At 45.6% G+C, this 20,858-nt stretch overlaps 1 protein-coding gene across 6 annotated transcripts in view; it reads right to left on the bottom strand.

Annotated features, from left to right (window-relative positions):
• The window catches only part of SRGAP3 (SLIT-ROBO Rho GTPase activating protein 3), a 238,205-nt gene that overhangs the window by 76,834 nt on the left and 140,513 nt on the right, over positions 1-20,858 (bottom strand). For 5 of the 6 annotated variants that reach the window (XM_019651075.1, XM_019651076.1, XM_019651078.1 and 2 more), the window contains exons 4-5: positions 8,382-8,444; positions 923-1,111 (exon numbers count right to left, since the gene is read on the bottom strand). In XM_019651075.1, the coding sequence (XP_019506620.1) occupies positions 923-1,111; positions 8,382-8,444 (252 nt within the window). The remainder of the gene's footprint in view (positions 1-922; positions 1,112-8,381; positions 8,445-20,858) is intronic. The other variant, XM_019651077.1, reaches the window with a different exon arrangement.

The raw sequence follows: 20,858 nt of genomic DNA, 5'->3' as shown, positions 1-20,858 counted from the left end.
TCCCCCAATTCCCCAGCGCTGTTCCCATCCCCCCAATTCCCCAATAAAAATCTTTAAAAAAAAAAAAAAAAGAAGGGCTTGTCTATATTTAAAAAAAAAGAAGAAGAAGAAAGGAACCTTAGAAGTCACCTGGGTGACAAAATAGCAGCATGTGCACTGCCCCCTTTAAATTTCCTGGCCACCGCAGACATCACTAATAGATCACAGCACTGTTTTTAGCTAAAGCCTGGAGAGGGCTCACAACCCTCAACACAGAGCTCTGGGCAGCCACTACCAATCGATCAGAGGTGACATGAGAGGGGAGATTTATTTGCCATCACTGTCAGGTTTTAAAACTGAAAGTTCAGAGAGGTGTTGTAAATGTGGCATTTTCAAAACCCAGCCTGTCTGACTCCAAAACTAGCACTCTTTTCACCATGTCCTACTAAAGTACTTTCCAGCACCAATACACAGTGATTCTAAGTCACCCATCTCCGCCTTGGTGATGGCAACTTTGGAATGGTTCTTTACCGAGTTCCCAAGTGCTGGTTGGTAGTCCAGCGGTGCTCACTCTTTTTGGAACACACTCAGTTCCAACCAGCCTCCCCGCCCCAGCCACCTAACTGACCCCTGGAGGAAGTCCCCACCCCCACTAAGGCCTGGTGACTCCTACCCATTGAAGAATGTGCTCATGGAGCATGAGTCCCATCATAGTTCAGCTCTCTTGTCAGCTGAGCACCTCTCCCTGCCTAGCGACCCTGGCACGAGGCCAGGCTCACAAGTGCCAGTGAGGCATGGCTAACTCTGCCTCCTCCATGACACTGGCCTCCAAGAGAGCAGATGCTGGCAGCATTATTGTACCCTCATCCCCCACCCCCCAGGGTGCAAAGGGGGAGGCCAAGGTTGTCGGGGAGCATGACCTCCCCTTGCTGCGCTCACTCGCCTTCTCCTTCATCTTCTCAATCTTCTTCACGGAGCTGCGGCGCTGGGGCCGGTCCTCAGCATGCCGGAGCAGGTTCATGCTGAGCTCGCCCGCTTTGTTGAACTGCTTCTCCTCCTGCTTCTCAGCCTCCTTCAGCTTGCTCTCTGCACTGATGCTCTCCGCGTGGTACATGTGGTAGGTTTTCATGACCTGGGGACACACAAGTGAGCAAATCAGCAGCCTGGCAGGGCCCGGGATGGGTGGCCCTAGAGCTCCCAGCCCCTCCAAGTTCTGCACTACAGCCTGCTGGGCCTCCCCCTCCCCACAGCACGTTCTGAGCTCACACAGCTCTTCGCTTTCCCACAGAGCCATCATCATTCTTATCATCACCATCCTTACTGAGTGCCAGGAATGGACGAGTAAAGAGGAAATTTAAAAGGGCAACCATCGCCCCGGGCATTTGGGGGTCTCAGAGATGAGAGGGCAAACTTGGCCCTTCCTCAGCTGCCCTCTCTGGCCTGCCAACCATGACTCTTGTGTCCCTCTCCCCATCCCCCAGTATCACTGAGAAAGGCCGTCCTCAGGTACTCATGGGGCTTCCATGGGAACATCCTTCTTAACTCACATACAAATTGTTTTCTCAGCTGTTTCCTTAAGTAAAATTGGCCTGCAAATGGCTCTGTCCCTGAAAGGAGTATTATTGAATAACCCAATAGATATTCCATGCTCTCTGAAATAAATTCATCCTTGGCTATAAAATGAATTCCCGTAAAGCGAATTGCTTTTGCTACTCTACTTCCATAATAAAAGTTGGATGTTGTTATAACAAGGGAATTTTTGAGTCAGAGGAAATCTTAGATGGCATCTTATCCAACTACTGAGTTTTATAAATAGGGAAACTGAGGCCCAAAAGAGCAAAGTGGCTTATCCATGATCATACGGTCTTTTCAGCGTAGTCTCCAGACTTTACATTTTGTGTGGCCAAGTCCACAATCAAGGTATACAGCCCTTCCATCACACCAGGAAGATCCCTCGTGCTCCCTTGCCTTTGAACCCCACCCCTTACCCTAGCCCTAGGCAATCCCTGATTTCCTTTCTGTCACTGTACATTGATTTTGTGTGTTCTATAACTTCATATACATGGAACCACAGAGTATAAACTCTTTTCGGTCTGCCCTCTTTCGCTTAGCACATTTTTTCAAAGATTCTCTCATGTTATTGCATGTATCAGATCTTTTTTGTTGCTCAGTAGTACTCCATTGCACTGCTATACCCCCACTTGCTTATGTAGTCACAGGTTGATAGTTACTTGGGCTGTTTACAGCTTTGTAAAGCTGATATGAATGTCCACGTACAATTCTTTCTATGGACATGATTTCATTTCTCTTAGGTAAATACCTAGGAATAGCATGGAGAGTCCTATGGCAAGTGTATATTCAGCCAAATTAGAAATCTAGTCTCTGACTTTTAATCCACTACTTTTTCTACCACGTCATACTGTTTCCTTAATTTATTGCAATTTTCTCAGCAAATGCGCATACTCTTGGCAGCCTTGCAGCAAGCTGGGGAGTCTCATACCAATAGTATTCTGTATCCTGGCCCCCAACTAGAAGTACATATTTCCTTCGCAATATCAAGTTTATGATCCTCTTTCTATGCTAAGAAACATAAGAAATTTCTGGAATCCATGGCTCCTGAGTTTGTTCGTTTTCTTCTTATGTTGTTTGGATAATGATAGCAGCTAATAAAGCAGAGGCTCCCACCTGGAGACGGGATAGGCTCCTGCCTAACCAGGCCCTTTAAAGTCAAGAACTTGGAATAAAATGCTGGCCAACATTATAATCTTATTCACTCTCATTTAAAAACCAATGAAGTGAGTTTATTAGAAAGAATTCTTCTGTGGACTCTTATTGTTATATCACAGCATTGATTTTTGTTCAGAAAGTTCCCTTCGCCAGAGGTCAGGAGTCAGTGGGGGCAACGTCAATTGTAGAGTATGGCCGATAAGAATATAGACCCTGGTCACAAAGTCTGGGCTGAGTCCTGATGCTGCCACTTACCGGCTGTGGGACCTTTCTGACCTCTCCTTTTTCATTGTAAAATGGGGACAATGGCACATACCTGACAGGTTTGTTGTGAGAACTAAATGAGTTCATTTTTGCACAGCGCTGAGAACAATGCCTGCCACACAGTACGAGCCATTTAGGCATTAACTGCTACCATCACCACCATGATCACCTTCCCTGAGGGTCTGAGAACTTCTAATTCACTTGACTTCAGGGAAATGTTTACAAACTCTAGAGAACATCAACTATTGTGAAAAAAAATTGTTCTATACCATGTTTCTCCCTCCTTCTTTCATCCTGAAAACCTCCTAACATTGCAAAATAATAAATTAATAAAAAATGCAATCAATTTTTCTTCATGGGTCTTGGTGGAAAGAACTCTTCTCTGCATTCCACCCAGCTTTGCTTATTTGCAGTTGCCCTAAAACCTCAAGAGATCCACTTCCTGCTGATTGAATCCATTCTTTTATGGCAGTTCCACTAAGCTTCTTTACAAACTCAAGGGACCAGAAATTGTGCTGGATTGATACGTTCTCGACATCTAGTGGCCAAAAGGAAGGACTGCAGGCTTATAGAGAACCAAAGCAGTTGCCTATTTTCAATCATCTTCTTTATGCCGTGGCTCCAGGAAAATAATGCAGCTAAAAGTTGGGAATGCCTGCTGAAGTCTGTCTCCAGGGCCCCCGCCTTCCCTGTTCTCGGAGCTTCTCTCTATCCCTCCACATTCACAGATACCACAGGTTCCTTTGCTTCTCCACCATGCCGCTGGGGGTGTTCATTTCTGGACTCCACTGTTTTCTGCATTCAAGCATTCCTGATGCATCCATTTATTTCTAGTTCAGTTGCTAAGGTCTGCTTATCTCACCACTAATCTATCATCTGCATTGGGTAGTTCAGAGGAAGAGAGAGCATTTCTACTTTCAGCCAGATCTTCTTGTCTAATCATCCATGCACGCATCCATCTACTCACTCAAGGACGGTATCTCAGCTGGGTGTTCTCAGCCTCTCACATTTTCCTTTGCCTAATTTTCTACTCTTCTTAAACCACAGAACACTTTTCCTGCTCTTCAACAAGTCAAACATCCCAGTGCGTCTCTGAACTGCATTTTAAAAAACCCATGTTTGGAGATGACAGCCCTGATGATGCTGCGGCCAAATGCTGTGTGATCCAATCGGTAATTCCTGATCCCAAGATTATCAATGAACTGAATCACCCAGCGTGACTTACATCCAACAGCTTCCACAAAGAGTTTACCTGGAGACTGCTCTGAAATGAGCCTAACTCACTATTTATACGCAGAATCCTCTAGATACTTTGTTTATTTGATTACCTGAAAAATAGGATCCAGCATGAAAGGCCCTTACTTAAATAACAAAACAATCTGCTTGATATTGCCAGTCCAGGGTGTGTTAAATAATATTTAAACTTATCTATTACTTCAGAGTTTGCAAACCTCTCATTTTATTATCCCTGAGGGACATTTCAGTTCATCCTTACCCCAGTCCTGGGAGGCACTGTGATAACAATGACAACAATGAGAATAGTAGCTAATATTCACTGAGCACTTACTACCTGCCAGGCCTGTCCACATAGTAACTCATTTATTTCTCACAAAAGCCCTGTGAGGTAGATTCCTGCTTTACAGATGAGGAAACCACAAAACCCCAGGGGCCCAGAAAACCTGGTTTGGAGACTCAACACTACCACCATTTGCTGAGTGACTGTGGCAGGGGCTTGTCCTCTCTGTGTCCTTCACCTGGTGAAGACCAGCTATGAGGTAGATAGGAAGATGCTCTGTAAATTTCGGCTATAAAGTAACTGGCTGACAACAGTGCTGGGCTGGGAAGGGAACAGAGGTGGATGCAGGCGTCCAGCTGGGACCATGTCACTGTGAGCTGGTCTCCAACCTAGGACCTCTGAAGGCCCCCTCAGAGACACTCACCTGGATTTATGCCTGGTGGGGGTTCACTTTCAGCCCTCCAGACCCTATCAGGAGGGTCCCTCAGAAAAAGTCTAGCACAGGCTGAGAAACACTGCATCGGAACATCTAAATTGAGACCACTATTCTCGGACCCAGATCAGTTTCATAGGTGCTTGGAAGGTCCTCCAGAAACCTTGGTATATTCATGTGTCACTAAAGGAAACTGAGGCCCAGAAATAGCAAGTGTACTGTCCAAAATCACACAGCAAGCCAGACAGCTGGGCCTTCTCAGCTGTGGACATTGTCTTTTCTGGTAATCACACTGCCTTTTGCTGTGTATGTTTTGCCTTTTGCATCTTCCCAAATCCTCAGATCATGAAAATGGGAAAGTATTATCTGCACAGCCCTTCAGACGCTCGCTTAAATGCAAAAGAAGACAAAGGCAATCTGGACGTTGACAGCATCAATAAAGGGACACTCTGGGGCGGGATAAGGGTCAGTTGTTAGAAAACAGGTTCTCAACAATGCAATCCCTGTGCACTTCCTCTGTCCCACAGGCAGGCCCATCCCTGGGCCATCTAAGGGTTGTGTGTGGGGGAGACCCTAAGCCAATTCATACCAAAGCATCCTTGAAGGAAAAGAAAAGTCTCTACATTTTAGTCTGACCACCTAAGCTCTGTGTGGCCTACATTCTCCATAGAACTTATCATCATTATCTTATTTATTAATTTTGCATGTTTATAGACAATCTCACCCCAACTGGAGTGCAAAGTCCATGAGGGCCGGGATCTTGTTCATGATCACATTCCCTGTCTTAGAGCAGAGACTGGTACCCAGCAAGTATCCGCATTTGTTTGCATGAATGAATAACAGTTGGCTGGCTGGCTGGCTGGCTGGCTGGATGGATGGATGGATAGGTGGATAGATGAATGGATGGATGGATGGATGGATGGATGGATGGATGGATGGATGGATGGATGGATGGATGGGTGGGTGGATGGATGGATGGATAGATAGGATGGAAGGCGGGGAGGAGGGAGAATAAAATGGGGGGGTACAATGCTACTGCCTTTGATCTGAGAAATATAGTTGGGGATGGGGGACAGCTATTCCTTCATTCATTAAATTTTTACTGAACAGGTCATTATGTGTTAGGTACTATACTAGGAAATACTAGACTATGGAAGACAGATAGGGTCTCTGCCCTCGCATATATACTCTAGTAGGGACACAGACAATTATACAAGCAATTATCACATGGTGTGATAAGTGCTATGATGAGGGGAGTAAAGGCACTAAAGGCAGGCTTCCTGGAGGAAGTGACATCTAAATTGAACCTTGAAGAAGAGGAGCTGTTAGCCGGTGAACAGGGCGTAGGGCAAAGGGAGCAGTATGAGTATTAAGTCCAGAAGGAGCAGGAGCCAAACAGGTTTGAGAAGCCTGGGTTGGTTTGAGCACTAGCCAATGGAGCCATTTACTTATCCTCCCCCAGCTACTCCCGCTCAGCGGACATCTGTTGTTTTTCTCTGCCTAGGATCATCTAATCCTCCATCTTCTGAAACAGCTTCCTGATTTTCTTTGAGGAAATCTCCAAAATTCCCCCTTCTCATTCTCAGTCTATGTGATTCATGGGAAACTGACACCACCCTGCAATCCTGGGGGTGGGCATGAGACCCAGGCCTGGCCAGTTAGCAACATTATGTTAATCTGGCCACAGTGAATGGATCTCATGAGCCTAGCCAGGCCAATTAGAGACAGCCCTGGGAAAGGCATTTCCTCTTTCCATTAGGGGGTGCTAAGCTGAAAGGAAGTGAGCTTGGGGTGGGGGATACCATCTTTGTCACCACATAAGGGAAGCTTGACTCATCATGAGAGCAACACAGAAGAAAACCAAACCAAAAAAAGGAGAGAGGCTAATTCCAAAGGTGGATGGATGGATGGATGGATGGATGGATGGATGGATGGATGGATAAAAGGAAGGAGAAAAGGGAGAGAGAGAGGGAACAGGATAAAATGGAGGAGATGCAGTTCTATCGCCTTTGATCTGGTGAGTATATAGCAGGCACTGCTTGTCGCAGTGGAACGAGAGCACTGGGGTGCCAACAGCACCCCCTCACCAGCTCATTTGCTGACTGCACACTGAGTCTCAGTAGCTGCCCAGAAATTCATTTAAATTGAAGCATGTGGAGCTGCCTGCCGTGGATCTAGCACTGCAAGAGGCACAGCGGCAGGCTGTAAACATTTCGAGAGTTGGTCTTTGAAGTGTCTTGTACAACCCAGATGTTCTCAGGGTGCTTGTTGAAGCAGAGGAGGGAGGGAGGGATATATTAATAAATGAAAGAAACTGGTTCTTTTTGCCCAAAAGGAGTTTAGAATCTGGGCAGGGAGACAAGAGTAAAGTATGTGAACAGACAATACAGCGGCCCCAGGCAGAGCATAGCATGTGCTGGATGCATGGTCCGGAGGGAGGGTGCCGAGACTGTGGGTCCTTTGGGGGCTGCACTGTGTTCTCCACCGTGTCCCCAGAGCCTCTGGCAGCGCTGGCACAGAGCTGGCGATCAATATATATTTGTTGAGTAAAGAAATGAGAAGGAGAGTATATGCATGCATGGGAGATTAATTGAGGGTTCAGAAAAACGATGGCTTCATGTGGGCTTCTGAGATCAAGGGTGAGTTCATATTGGTACCACTGGATGGGTAGGAATTCAAGAAGCAGCGGGGAAGAGAGGAAGATAAAGGGAACTCTCAACAGGAGAGGCAACACGGGATCCCAGCAGAGCACAATGATTACAAACAGATCTGGGTTTGAAGTCCTGCTGCACCCCTACCGAGTACATTTCTGCACTATAACCAGTGCACTCATCTTATGTTCCCCATTTACTCTCCTTCTTGGAGTCTAACACCCATCCCAAGTCCAGTTAGATCTGGCCTTTAAGCAGGCAGCAAGATCAACTCTTGGCCAAACTGTGATGTTCTGAAATTATTCCCCAGGAACCGCAAATCATGATCGCCTCCATCATTTCACATGGTCCTCCGAGCAGCGCTCCCTTTTCAGATGAGAACACTGAGACTAGACAAGCTATGTACCTCCCTAAGTTCCCACAGCCAGTAAGGAGCAGGCGCAGGCGTCGGCCTGTCCTACCTGACTCCAAAGCCACACCCCTTACTCAGGAGCTTTTGTGTCCATACTCCCTCCACCCCAACTTTGTGTCTTCTGCTTTCTAGGTAACACGTTCCCACAGCTGGCAGGTCATATGAATCTCTCATGAACCTTTACAAACTAGACATGCCCAGGGCCCCACCCCAGTGTACAGAATGAGAAGTTGGGTTTGCGAGTCATTACATCCCACATGATGACCCACAGTCACTCAGGCACATGACACAGCAAAGAGGCCCGGGGTCCTCCTAGACCTCTGGGTCGCCTCGCCAGCCCTGGGCACTGCAGAAAGGGGACCGGGTCTCAGCCGGCAGCAGAGGCTGAGCAGGACTTACTGTGTAGAGCTCATTGGTGACCTTCAGAAGCTCCTCGTGCATCTGCAGGCCAATCTCCTTGCTCTGGAACATGGAAGAGCAAATGTCAGAGGGGAAGAAGGTGGCTGGTTGCACTGACCAATTTCCTTTTCAACACAAACAGGGCAGGAATGTTTGGGGTGGGGTGGGTGGGACGGGGAGCAGAAATCGACACAAACCTCACTGATCTAGACTTGCATTCCTCAACTCGTGTCCATGAAAGCAATCCTCCCCTGGCCATAGAAGTTGGGGAACACTACACATCATCTCCCTACCTTGGTGATTCACAGAGACAGCACCCTATTAAGGATTCTGAGAAGCCCCACAGCCAATCAACCTATTCATCTCTCGTGAATTCTATGTGTCCTATAACTGATGTGAACAGAACATGTGACCCTAGTTCAGTGCTCATTAACATCTCATGAGAGTGGGGTTCCATAGAACACACTTGGAGACATAGTGATCTGACATCTCAATGCATCATGAGCTGCTCAGGTATATAAATAATCAGCCCTCTGGATTACTGGCAGGAAACTGAGGTCTTTGCCTCCTCTGTCAACAACTGGCCATGTGGCCTTGGAGACTTAGTCACCACATCTATAAAAGAAAAAACTTCAACTAAAGAAACACTTCCCAAAACATGGTCTGGGGGTCACTGCTAGGTGCCACACTAAAAAGGGGGCAGGGGCTGCTGTGACCAAATACACGTGGGGAAAGCTAGTTCAACAAAGGGAGCCAGATTTTCTTACTGCAGAGCTTTCCGAAGCCTTTCGTAGCCTCACATGCATGGATTTTCTGTGGTGTGCGGTTTAGTTGACCTCGATCCTGTTTCTGCAGGGGGGCTAATGTTTAGTACACTGAGAGACGCAATTCAGAAAACAATGAACAAATTTTCCTCAGGTTCCATCTAGCCTGAAGAGTCTGGGATTCTGTTTGTTTGTATTATTATTATTATTATTATTATTATTATTATTATTATTATGAATACTCTCCCTGTTTGCCTGGACAATCACATGAACTTTCCACGTTGAAAATGGCAGTCCTGACCGCTGCTCCTTGACAGCTGAGTCATCCTGCTGCTTTTCAGCTCCCTCAGCCTCAGGCGTGACCAGCAGCTCATGGGCAGAGACCAGCCTTCCTCCCGCCCCCGTGCAGGTCAGGAGCCCCTAGACTCAGTGGAAGCTGGGCAAGGCTCAACACCACCCATGGTGCCTTCCCGGGCTCCTTCTCCTCACCCACAGCCTTTCCTTCAGTTTCTGCGCCTGGAATTGCTAAGAATCTACCTGTCTGCAGGCAGCCCTTGCAGGTGCCAGGTCTCTTAACAGACAGCGAAAGCTTCAGGGCCATTCCAGAGATCTGCGTAGACCTCCTTCCAGCTCTGGTGACTAAAGAAAGGGGACCCAATCCCAAAGCACAGCAGAGTCTTAGCAGAGCTTTCTGTGCAGAGCTCACAGAAAATCTTCAGTCGCGTCCCATGCATCTACAGTGGTGCTCGATGAACCCAGCCAGCTATCCCCATCTCTTTCTATTCTTTCAGATGCTCAGCCTGTGCCTCAGTTTCTCCTGTGGACCCACCTTCTGAGATTTGCCTAACTGCCAACTCTGAACTCTCTGACACCCTCCAGTGGTCTCTTCTCAGTCCTCAGTCTCACCAACATCTCTGACACCCAAGACCCAGTTTCGTATGTACTTATGTTTATGATCTAACTTTTTGATAGGGTTCCTTTAACCATGTGCATTTATTACCTAACAACCAGCAAAGTAAAAGCAAAGAGTCTCCCTGGCTCCCAGACCCCCGCCCAGAGTCAACTGCTATTCAAAGTTTCTTCTGATACCTTCCAGAAACAGTCTATGGATATACAAGCATGCATTTGGATAGCATATGTTCTTTTTTGTTTTAACACAAATGGAAGTATTCTATACACAGCTTTGCATCTTGCTTTTTTCCACCTAACAATATATCTAAGAGATTATTTTTTCACAGCCCATGTAGGTCTTGCATCCTTCTTTTTTGACAGCTGCTTGGGATTCAATATACCAGATGTATCATAATTAATGAACCAGCTCCATAGTGATAGACATGTGGGTTGTCTCCAGGCTCCTAATATTTCAAACCATGATGCCGTGAATATCTTTGTACTTTGCCACTGTGCACCTGGGCAGAGACCCCTGGCAGATAAATTCCTAGAAGGAGCTCTGCTGAGAAGAGTCCTGCCTTCAAAACTCGCATCAGTCTTGCCTTCTCAGCCTCTGCCCCAGCCAGCTCCCCGCACACTACTGACTTCAGCTCCACTTCTCAGGGATCAGCAGCCATGTCATCATCGCCATGGTCCTCTCTCCCGGGCTCTAGCCTGTACAACCCTGAGCCCAAGTTCAGAGACCTGTATCTTCAGCTGTTGTAAAAGACTATGGTCTGGAGGTCCCCTTATCACATCAAACTCGAATTATCCAAAAGCAAACTCCTGAACTCTCCTCCATCTCCTTCAGTTTGATCAATGGGATAGTATCTTCTCAGCCATGGCAACTGGAAAATCTGGAGTTATTTTTGACGCTTCTTTTAAATCCCTCTTTCTCAATCCAATCTGTTACCGCCTCCTGCCTTCAAACTGCCCAATCCTTTGTTCTCTGTAGCAGGTGATGCTGATTCCCTTCCCAACATCCATTCTTGCCCTTCCTACTTCCTAATAGAGCTGTGAATTTCGCCCTGCATTTATCTCTCCAGCTGAGTTCTTCCAAGGACATTGACCCCATCCCAACTCAAGACGGTGGACTCTGGTATGTTGTTAGTCCAGGGGTGAGTATGTGATTTAAGTGGATGGAAGAAAAGGACTTAAATGGTTAAGAGGAAGGTTTAAGCTTTTCTACTGAGTGCTAGGAAAAAAAAAAATGGAGCCCGAGCTGCCACCAAGAAGGTGGCTTAGGACCAGAAGAGGAAGCAGCCTTGGGGGGCAGAGCAAAAGGTACTTGGCTTCTTAATAACCTCCTGAGAAACTGGCTGAACTGTATCCAGAACCTACCTCCCTATGAACTTCCATTTCTGTGGCTTTATTGGTTAAGCCATTTTAAGCTGGGGTTGTCACTTGCAGCCAAAAGCATCCTAAAAGATAGATTTCCTACCACCAGTCCCAGAGCAAACATGTCATCATGGTAGGACCCAGATTACTGAAGCTGCCCTTCAGCAAAGCCCCTGACTCTTGTCCCCGACTTTGCATGCCTGTGCCAGTGTAATTTCCTGGAAGTGTATTTCACTGTGTCCTTCTAAAGCCTCCTCAATACCTACAGGATCAAGGTCCAGCTCTTTAGGTTGACTCTAAAGGCTCTGGGTGACGAGCACAGGCCTGGTAACACAGTGGAGAGGGCTGAATTGTGGGGCCACAGAGACTAGGACTGGAGATAGGGCCTTTAAGCCATTTAACCTCTTGGCACCTCAGCTTCCCTGTCTGAAAAATAAACACCTATTACTGTCCTTCTCTGCACTTATAAAGGAAAGTGTAATGATCTTGCTTGTTTACTTGTATATTCATTTGTCATTGTTTTCCCCACTTGAACGTAAACCCCGTGAGAGCAAAGAGACTTTCTCTCTGGTGGTAGATGCTCAACTTCCCAGCTGCTTTGGAGGGCTGGCAGCAGAAAGTCCCTAGCCAAGAGTGCCTCAGGGATGGCCTCAGTGGACAAGGTGACATACTTTCCAAAGACTGACACCTCATCCAAAGATGGATCTGTGTGGGGCATAGAGGTCTGCCTCACCCATCTCAACCTGACAGCTCTGAAGATTTGCTCCATCTTTAGAACTCCCCCTAAGGCTGGCTAAGACTTCCGGTAAGGCTGCCTACATCATTGCTTGACTTCACCCTCCCTCCCAAGGTGTGGATTCCAAAAACGCTCCCTAATCATTCTGCTAGATGCTAAATGCATGTGTCCGAGTTGGCTTCCCGGGGTACCCAACCTGCAATATCTCGCTTCCCCTCTCCTCCCTGCAATGCCACAGAGCCCATCATATAGTGGGTGCTCATTAAATATATATTAGTGGAATGAATCTATGGATGAATGAAGTGACAGTTCCTCTAAGCCTTAGTTTCCTTATCTGTAAAAGTGGAATGATGTCACAGGTGTCATGGAGTCCCTATGACAATGAAAAGAGATAAAACATATGGCAGCACCTAGCATCAATGAAAAGCTTGGGAAATAGTAGTACAGGCTGAATCGATACCTACTAGATGCCAAGGACAAGGCTAGGAAGTTGCCCAAAACAGAAAATACAAGCTGAATTTGTTATGAACTGTTCCCTTAAGAATCTCCTAGTTTGCTGAGATTGAGAGTCAAGAACCAAATAATTCTAAGGCAGGAGGCAGAAAGGGCAGCAAAAGAGTGAAAGATGAGGTGATGTGGGATGAAGTGATGAAGAGGGTGTAGGGACTACCACCAGAGCCATCTCACCTTGCATGAATGGCCAGAGACGGTATTCCAGGCAGGGGACACAGACTGAGCAAAGGCACAGAGCCTGGGAATAGGTGAAAGCTTGGTTTGCAAAAAGAGAAACCCAGCAACAGAAGCGCAAAAGATAAGCTTGAAATGGAGGCTTGGCCCGGTCCCAGAGGCTAATGGAGAGCAGGCTTCACTTAAAGTGGAACTGGGAGCCCCTGAATGGCTTTGAGCAGGAGGGTGTGGTGATCAGAGCTGTGCTCCTTCGGGAAGATGAAGATGGCGGTGTGTGAAGGGTAGATTGGGTGGGGAGAGGCTGGGGGGTCAGGTTCCTGTGTTTCCTCAATGGCACAGGCACCAGATGGAACCTGTGTGAGTCACTGCTCGTCTCCCCCTCAGCACCAAGCACGGAGCTGGCCACAGAGTGAGTGCTCAGCAAATAGTTACTGAACTGCACAGGACTCAAAGGCATTTTATTATTTGTTTTATGGTTGGGGCTGATTGGGAAGGGAAATAGTCTCAACTACAGTTCCAGAAACTACTGAATGAGGAACCCAAACCAAACATTCCACCAGGAACAGGAGGCCAAAACCCTGATAATCTCTAGCAGACCATCACACCCAGCCCTCGGGGACCCAAGTGGCAATGTATTAGCACTCTTTGTGCGCATTTCTCGCATGACTTTCATGCCTGCCGAGGTCAGGGGTGGCAGGCTGCTTCCTTCACGCTCAGGAAGTGTGCGGACTGTGGAAAAGGATTACACTGGACGGAGGAGGGCTCAGCCATGGCAGCTGTGGTTCTTTGGGGCTGAAGGGTACAGCACTGTCTTTCTGACCCAAATAAGTCTGGAAAATCAGGTGGCAAGTGGCCCCAGCCCTGTCTCTTTATTCTGCCCACAACTAAAGCTAGTTAAATGCCCCTAACGGTCAGATAGCTCTTTGATGGGGGGGGGGGAGCGGAGGAGGGGTTCCTGGGAGTGGCAAGTTGTTCAGCATCATCCCTGGCCTCTAGCATTCCCCACCCCCAAAATAAAAATTATCTCCAGACATGTTCAAATGTCCCCCAGGGGCAAAATCGCCTGGGTGAGAAGACTTGCCTAGACCAAGAGCTCCAAAAGGCAGCTTCTCTGGGCTGCAGACGTGTTTTATTTGGCCACTCAGTGTTTTCAGAAACTCAGATTCTTTACCCAGCCCTTACAAACCAGGAAATTCTCCTTACAAGTCCCTATTTTCAGCTTCTCCACCTGGAGCATGGTGGCCCCTTTGGGTGGGGTTTGTGCTCTCCAGTTGGCCACAGTGCCCAGTATCTTCCTTCGCTCATCCACGTCACCCATCTGGCCCACGAGGGCATTTGAGTTTATGACTCAGAAGCCAGTGGGGCTTCGCAGGGGGCAGCCATCTGACCGCCGGGGCACTCGTCAAGGACAACCATCCCAGGCCTGCCGCGTCGGAACCTGCGCGAGTGCCTTTCTCACCAGCACTCTTCTCATAGCCCAACGTTTGAGAGCCGCTGAAGAGTCTGCTTGCTGAGACCAAACCACCTGGCTTCCCTGTAGGCCCCGAACAGCACTGGGTAGAACCCCAGCACTGCTAGACCCATCCTCCTGCCTACACTACCTCCTCTTGCACCTCTGTGGCCAAATCTTCATCTAGCTTCAAGTCAATTTACACCAGCACTTGCTGAAACCTACTAGATACCAGCTTCAACCAGGCACCAAAGACACAAAGCTAAATGAGATGTGGCCCCGGCTCTATCGTTGGCTGCTGGCATTTATGGAACACTTTGCATTTGCTGAATACTGTCAAAAGTCACTGCCATACATTATCTACTTTAAAACTTTAAGGTAGATATTAATATTATGCCCACTTGACAGATGACAGCCATTGGCTCAGAAGGGTTGAGCAACTAGCCCTAGGTTGCACAGCTAGGAAGCAGCAGGGGCAGGGTCCAGCTTTTAGTTGGTCTGACCTGTAAAGACTTCCTGTGGTCTGCTTCCTCAGGGCCTAGACGAGATGCAGGCACACGTGAAAAGAAGCCATTGCAATGATTTAAGAGAGAGAGTCCAGGCCACAAGGATAGGATGAGGGAGGGCATGCCCTCTGGTCGTGGCCTGCCTGTCCAATACACTTTCTCACCACCTGTGCAGGAATCTGCATCCCTGACCCTTGCCCCGACTTGCAGGCATGTCTAGGTCTCCTTGGCTGGTCCTTCTTGGCGCACCTGCTCTGGTAAGAATAAACCAGCCATGATGGCCATCTCTGGCTTCTCCCTTCCTCCTTCTTCTGATAATAGGAGATGAGCTATGATGGGACTGACCTCTGCTTATCTGGTCACACAACATGGTCCATCGGGCATGGGACCCAGAGGTACCAGAGTGCTCTGGCTCCTGTGTCTAGTGACTGGGTCAGAGATGGAAACATAGTCCAGACTGAGCCAATAAGAATCTTCCCTGGGGGCTTTCTAACAACCATAACCTCAGATCACCTCTCCTCTAGTGGGTCACTAAGCCTTGGGCTGTCCATCAAAAGGAGAGTCAGGGCCTTGGCAACAGCATCAGAGTCCTGGATCTAGAGATACCTACACAAGATTCACCCCTGGACTGTTCCAGCTTACAGGATCCAGTGAATTTTCCTTTTTGCTTATGTGAAAGACTACTGATATCATCTGTGCTTATATCACTGTGAAGATACCAAAATGACCACCGAGTGAGAGGAGCACCAGCTTTCACACAGTTTTGCAGAAAGACCAAGTTCCAGCCAGTTAGAGGGAGCATAAGCTCCTTACAGCTGGGACTCTGGCTTCCCACAGTGCAGATCAGGAAGACTTACATATACAAGGAGCTCCTTAAATACCTGTGCACAAAAACCCCACACACTCATGCCAAGATGGCACCAGCTGACTCAATTTTTTTGACACATAGCTTCCTGAGTGAAATCAATTTCTTCACCATGAAAATCTTGCAATGGTGGCTTGATTTAGTTTTCAATACAAGACTAATCATGGTTTTAAGGGGAAACCCTCAAAACTATTACTATAGGTCCTAGGGCTTTATGAGCTGTATTGAAAAGTTCCATTTTTAAAGGGCATATCTTTGTCTCCCTCAAATGAACTCAAAGACGGGTCACTTTCATGGCTAAAGTCACTCTTTACATCTAGAAAATAATACCGTCTTAAAATATTGGGTTTTAATAACAAGATTCCCCCTTCACTTCTCCAAAGGAGGCCATTAGAAATAATCCTTTAGAAAATTATCATGCAGGAAATAAGGTGGGGCCTTCCTCAAGCCCCAGTTATCCATGCGGGGCCTCCGGGCCTCTCTTGCGGCTCACCAGACACTGCTACAGCAAGGCCTGTCTCTTTTCTCTCTTTGCTCCACTAGTTGCTCTCATGTTGGGTTACCTTTGGGGACATTCCATGGTTTTCCCAGTTCTGGGGTTCTGAGCAAACAATGGGAAGCAAATAGACCAACAAAACTAAAGAAAAACAACAACCTCTGTCTCTTGTAGTTCTTAATCCCACTGCTTTTCCATACTCCAACTCGTTTTCTCATCAAATAACAAAACTTGAGACCCACAGATGTTCCCTATTTAAATATCTGGTATATGTAAGCACTGGCCATCTCCCAAAGCGATTGTGCTTTTAGTTCCAAAGCAAAGGCTTTCAGGGCGTGTCTCTGAGGAATGGGGGCTTCTCCAGCGTGTCCTGGAAGGTCAGCTTATCCCTGAACATGGCAGCTTGGACAGCCAACTGGCTGTTTCTCCTGGCCGTGTCCTAGCTTGCCGATAACTGGGCTGCCTGCGCTCTGTCATGTTACCACCCCTTGCCTCCAAACATCATCCTTCGCCTACACTCTGCTCCACCTTCCATCTGGACCCTTACTACTCCTCCCATCTCCCCCCACCTTCTTCCTTTCCCTGCTCCTAGACACCTCCCTTCTTTTCCTCCCCTTCCCAAACTAATTTATGTCTCCCGTTGCTGCAACTCCAAATGCTGTCATCTACATGTTTTTGCAAGAGGCTGGAATGCAGACTTGAGCCCTGAACTCTTCCCCCTGTTGCTGCAGCTGGGATACCGGGCCGCAAAGAAACGGGAAGGCCCTGGAACCACTCATCATAGGTTTTGGGCAGCGGTGGGCCTCACTGATGCCTACCTAGGAGCCCAGCAACTGCTGAGGCAATAAGCCTAGCACGGTGCCTGCCACCCTCTTCCCCCTGTAATTACTCCCAGCATGACTCGGGACCCTGTTTTCACTGAAAGCCTTCATTTTCAGAAATGCTTAAAATAACAGGCCTGAGGAAGTCCAAGGACACGTTGGGATGGTTATGAACAAGTGACCTGATGTGATCAGGTTAGGAGTTTCTGGGTCTCTATTAGTAATACTAAATATTATTATTAATAATACTTATTCTTGTTCATAATAATGCTTGGTACTATTACTAATAATACTTATCATTATAGTTATTAACAACAATACTGTTGTTTCTTGATATCTTAGCATGTGCCACGCACAATGATAACTGCTTTACAGACAACACCTCATGTAAGCCTGATATCAGCGCTTTATAGGAGGCACTATCATTAACCCACTTTAAAGATCAGGAGGTTCAGGGAGGGTAATTTGCCCAAGATCATAGAGCTAGTAAATATGATTCTCTCAACCATTCTACTCTGTTGCCACCATGGGGAGAGCTAGCACTCTACGCCCTTAGAATTTTTTTCCCCCAAACATTCCAAAATAATTAGAAAACATGGATACTCCCCCGCCTTAGTATAAAAAGCATGCTGATATTTACAAGGCTCTGCTTTAGATCATCGTAAATATCAAATCACGTACAGTGCTCAGTGCCATTTAGCAGAACCTCCTGTTATCTGTGACCAAGTCCCTGCTCCCGCTCAGGCCAAGGCAGATGGTGTAGCCTACTGGGCTGAGTCTCTGCAGAAGCAGAACATACTGAGGAGTAGTCTTTCTTGACTATGTCCCTGATCTTGGCCTATGTTTTGTTGTGTTTTTTGTTTGTTTGTTTTTGGTTTTGGTGCGGGGGTGGGGGGGGGCGTTGCTGTACATCTCTTTCTCACAGATAAGGAGTGAAAAGTTCAGGTGTGTGTGAGAGTCTGTGTGTTCTGGAGAACATGACAAAGCTGTCTTCCTGAGAAACACCAATATCTACAGACACTGAGGCCACTCAGTGTGAAGCTGTTTTCACCCTCTCTACATTATCTTCAAGGTGAATATGGATGTTGTCTGGCTTATTTGTTGGATTCAACACATTATTGATCACATTGGTGAATCACTGGCCTGAGACACCTCTTTAAACTCCCTGTCATTTTATAATCAGACCTTCCATTTCATTTGCATTGTTTGTAAATAGGATGTAATGAGGATTGCACTGTCATTTCAAAAGTGTCTGTAGCCATGTATCTATCCACCCATCTGTTTTCCAGCTTTCCACCCATTCCCCCATCCACCCATCTATCCATCCATCTATCTATCCATCCATGAACCTAGCCATCCACTCATTCATCCACTCACCAGCCACTCATTCACCTATCCCTTCCTTTCTTTCTATCCCCCTATCAACCTTCCTGATCCAGACTCCTACTACCTTCTACCACTAATCTGTATATTAGTATATATGTATTAATAACATGTAAATGCTCTCCCTGAGTCCAGCATCTCTCCTTTCAAATCCATCAACTACACCAAATTAATTCCCTTTAAACTTGGCTTTGATCACATCACCCCCTATTCAAAACCTGCAAGAGTTCTCCAACGTCTAGAAAATAAAGCCCAGATTCTCATTCTGACACCCAAGGGCCACCTTGATCTGTCTTCAACCTTTGACCCCACCTTTATTTCAGTTCTCCAATTTTTAAATACCTAAATGTTAAATATTTAATACCTCTGATATTTAAAACATGCAGTAAAGTAGAGGGAACGATAACAAACACCCATGAACATGTCACCCAAATCAGATAACTATTAAGATTTTCCCATTTTTGCTTCAAAATTACTCTTACAAAGCAAAATGTTATAGATAACAGCTGACTTGTTGTCTCCTTTCTTCCTCCCTTATCCCTCCATTACTATTCTGAAACTGGTGTGTATTCTTACACAGTCCACATTTGGATAGCTTTATGTCAGACAGATGTCTAATGATATGAACTACTAATTTGTGTTTTTAATTGTACAAAAATACCAGTGTTCCTTGCTTTTTTCACCCAACATTGTGTTTTCAGATTTTGCCCACATTGCCACATGTAGATCTAGTTCCTTCGTCTTAACTATTGTATAATATTCCATTGTATGACCATCCATGGCTTATTTAACCATTCCCTTCATGATGGACATTGAGGTGATTTTTGTTGTTTCTTTACTATAAACACTAGTGCAGCAAATATCCTTGTACAAGGCTTTGTGTGCATGCAGATATACTAGAATACCTTTAGGTTACACTTAGAAGTAGAATTGCTGGGTCACAATGTACCTCTTCCTACACTGTTACTAGATGCAGCCCAATTGTTCCGGAAAGGGGCTGGACAAATTTACACATTTCCTGGGAGGATGTGAGAGCCCCTGCTGCCCCACATTCTTGTCGGCACTTAGGATTGTTTTACCAATCCAATGGGACTCAAATTATGTCTCATTTTATTTTACCTTCTCTTGATTACCAATAAGTATGAGCATCTATTCTTATATTTTTAACCATTTAAAAATCATTTTCTGTAACTTACCCATTTATATCTTTACCCATGTTTCTATGGGATTGTTTGCCCTTTTCTTACTAATTTGTAGGAGCTGATTTTATATTCTGGGAATTAATCTTTCATTGATTCTGTGCAGGTCAAAGATCTTCTTGTCTGTGTTTTCCCTTTATAATTGTTATTGTTTTTGTTGTTGTAGAAAGACAATGTTTTAGTTTTATATAATAGAATTTATCAATATTTTCCTTTATGATTTGGGCTTTTTTATTTTTTTAAGCAGAAAAATATTCTTTTGTTTCTTTTCCTACTCCCAAAGTTTTAAATATAATATTTTACATTTTCTTTGAAAAGTTTTTAAGGTTTGCTTTTTGCCTTTAGTACATTAAGCCATTTAGAATATATTTTTTTGAACTACGGTGATCTTATTTTTTCCATATGAAAAAATATGTGTGTGTGTGTGTGTATAGCATCAGTTTCTAAAAATAGTATGAAAAGGACAACCAACTAACCAATGGAATCAACCCCATTTACTAAATAGTCTATCCTTTCCCCCCACTTTAATGCACCACTGCCATATACCGTGTTCCCAGGCGTGGAGGGCTGTTTCTGGGCTCAGGTCTGTCCTGTGAGTCAGTTTATCCAGCACTGCTCTAGCACTACCCATTTCACTGACTATCACTTTAGGGAAATTTTGATAGTCTGATAAGGCAAATGCTCCAACAAATACCAAAAAATATAACCTATGGATCTTATTTTCTTATTATCGTGTAATAAAGTTAGAAATTAAAGGCAAGTAAAAGCTTTTTAAAAAAATCCATGAAACTAAAATAAACATAATTCTGAATAATTCATGGGGCAAAGAAGAAATTATAATGGAAATTATGAAATATTTATACTGAATGACAATGAAAGCATTACTTATCGAATCTTCTAGGACATAGCTAATTTGTAGCATTAATGGCATTAATTTTCACTCATTCTTATTTTCTTATGTATGCATTTTTAAATTACATTTTCTAATTGAATGTGGAAGGCACAAAAGAGCACTATTAATTTTTATATATTGATCTTGTAACCAGCCATCTTGCTGAACTCTCTTCAACAGTAAGTTATGACACTTGCTGTGGGGTTTTGGTAAATACACCATATCAGGCTAAGGAAGTTCCTATTTATTCCTAATTTGCTAGGACTTTGTGTCTTAAATGGTGAAAAGTTAAAAGAATGCCTTTTAAAAGAATGCCACTTCTCTTCCATGTCCCTTCACACTGTGCCTGATAGAGGTCCTAACCAATATAATAAGGCAAGAAAAAAAAAAGAGGTTATAAAAGCAGAGAT

Source organism: Hipposideros armiger, unplaced genomic scaffold (assembly GCF_001890085.2).
Source record: "Hipposideros armiger isolate ML-2016 unplaced genomic scaffold, ASM189008v1 scaffold_152, whole genome shotgun sequence".
Classification (NCBI taxonomy): Eukaryota; Metazoa; Chordata; class Mammalia; order Chiroptera; family Hipposideridae; genus Hipposideros; species Hipposideros armiger.
The sequence above is the reverse complement of the archived record's forward strand: the minus strand, read 5'-3'. Positions and strand labels throughout refer to the sequence as shown.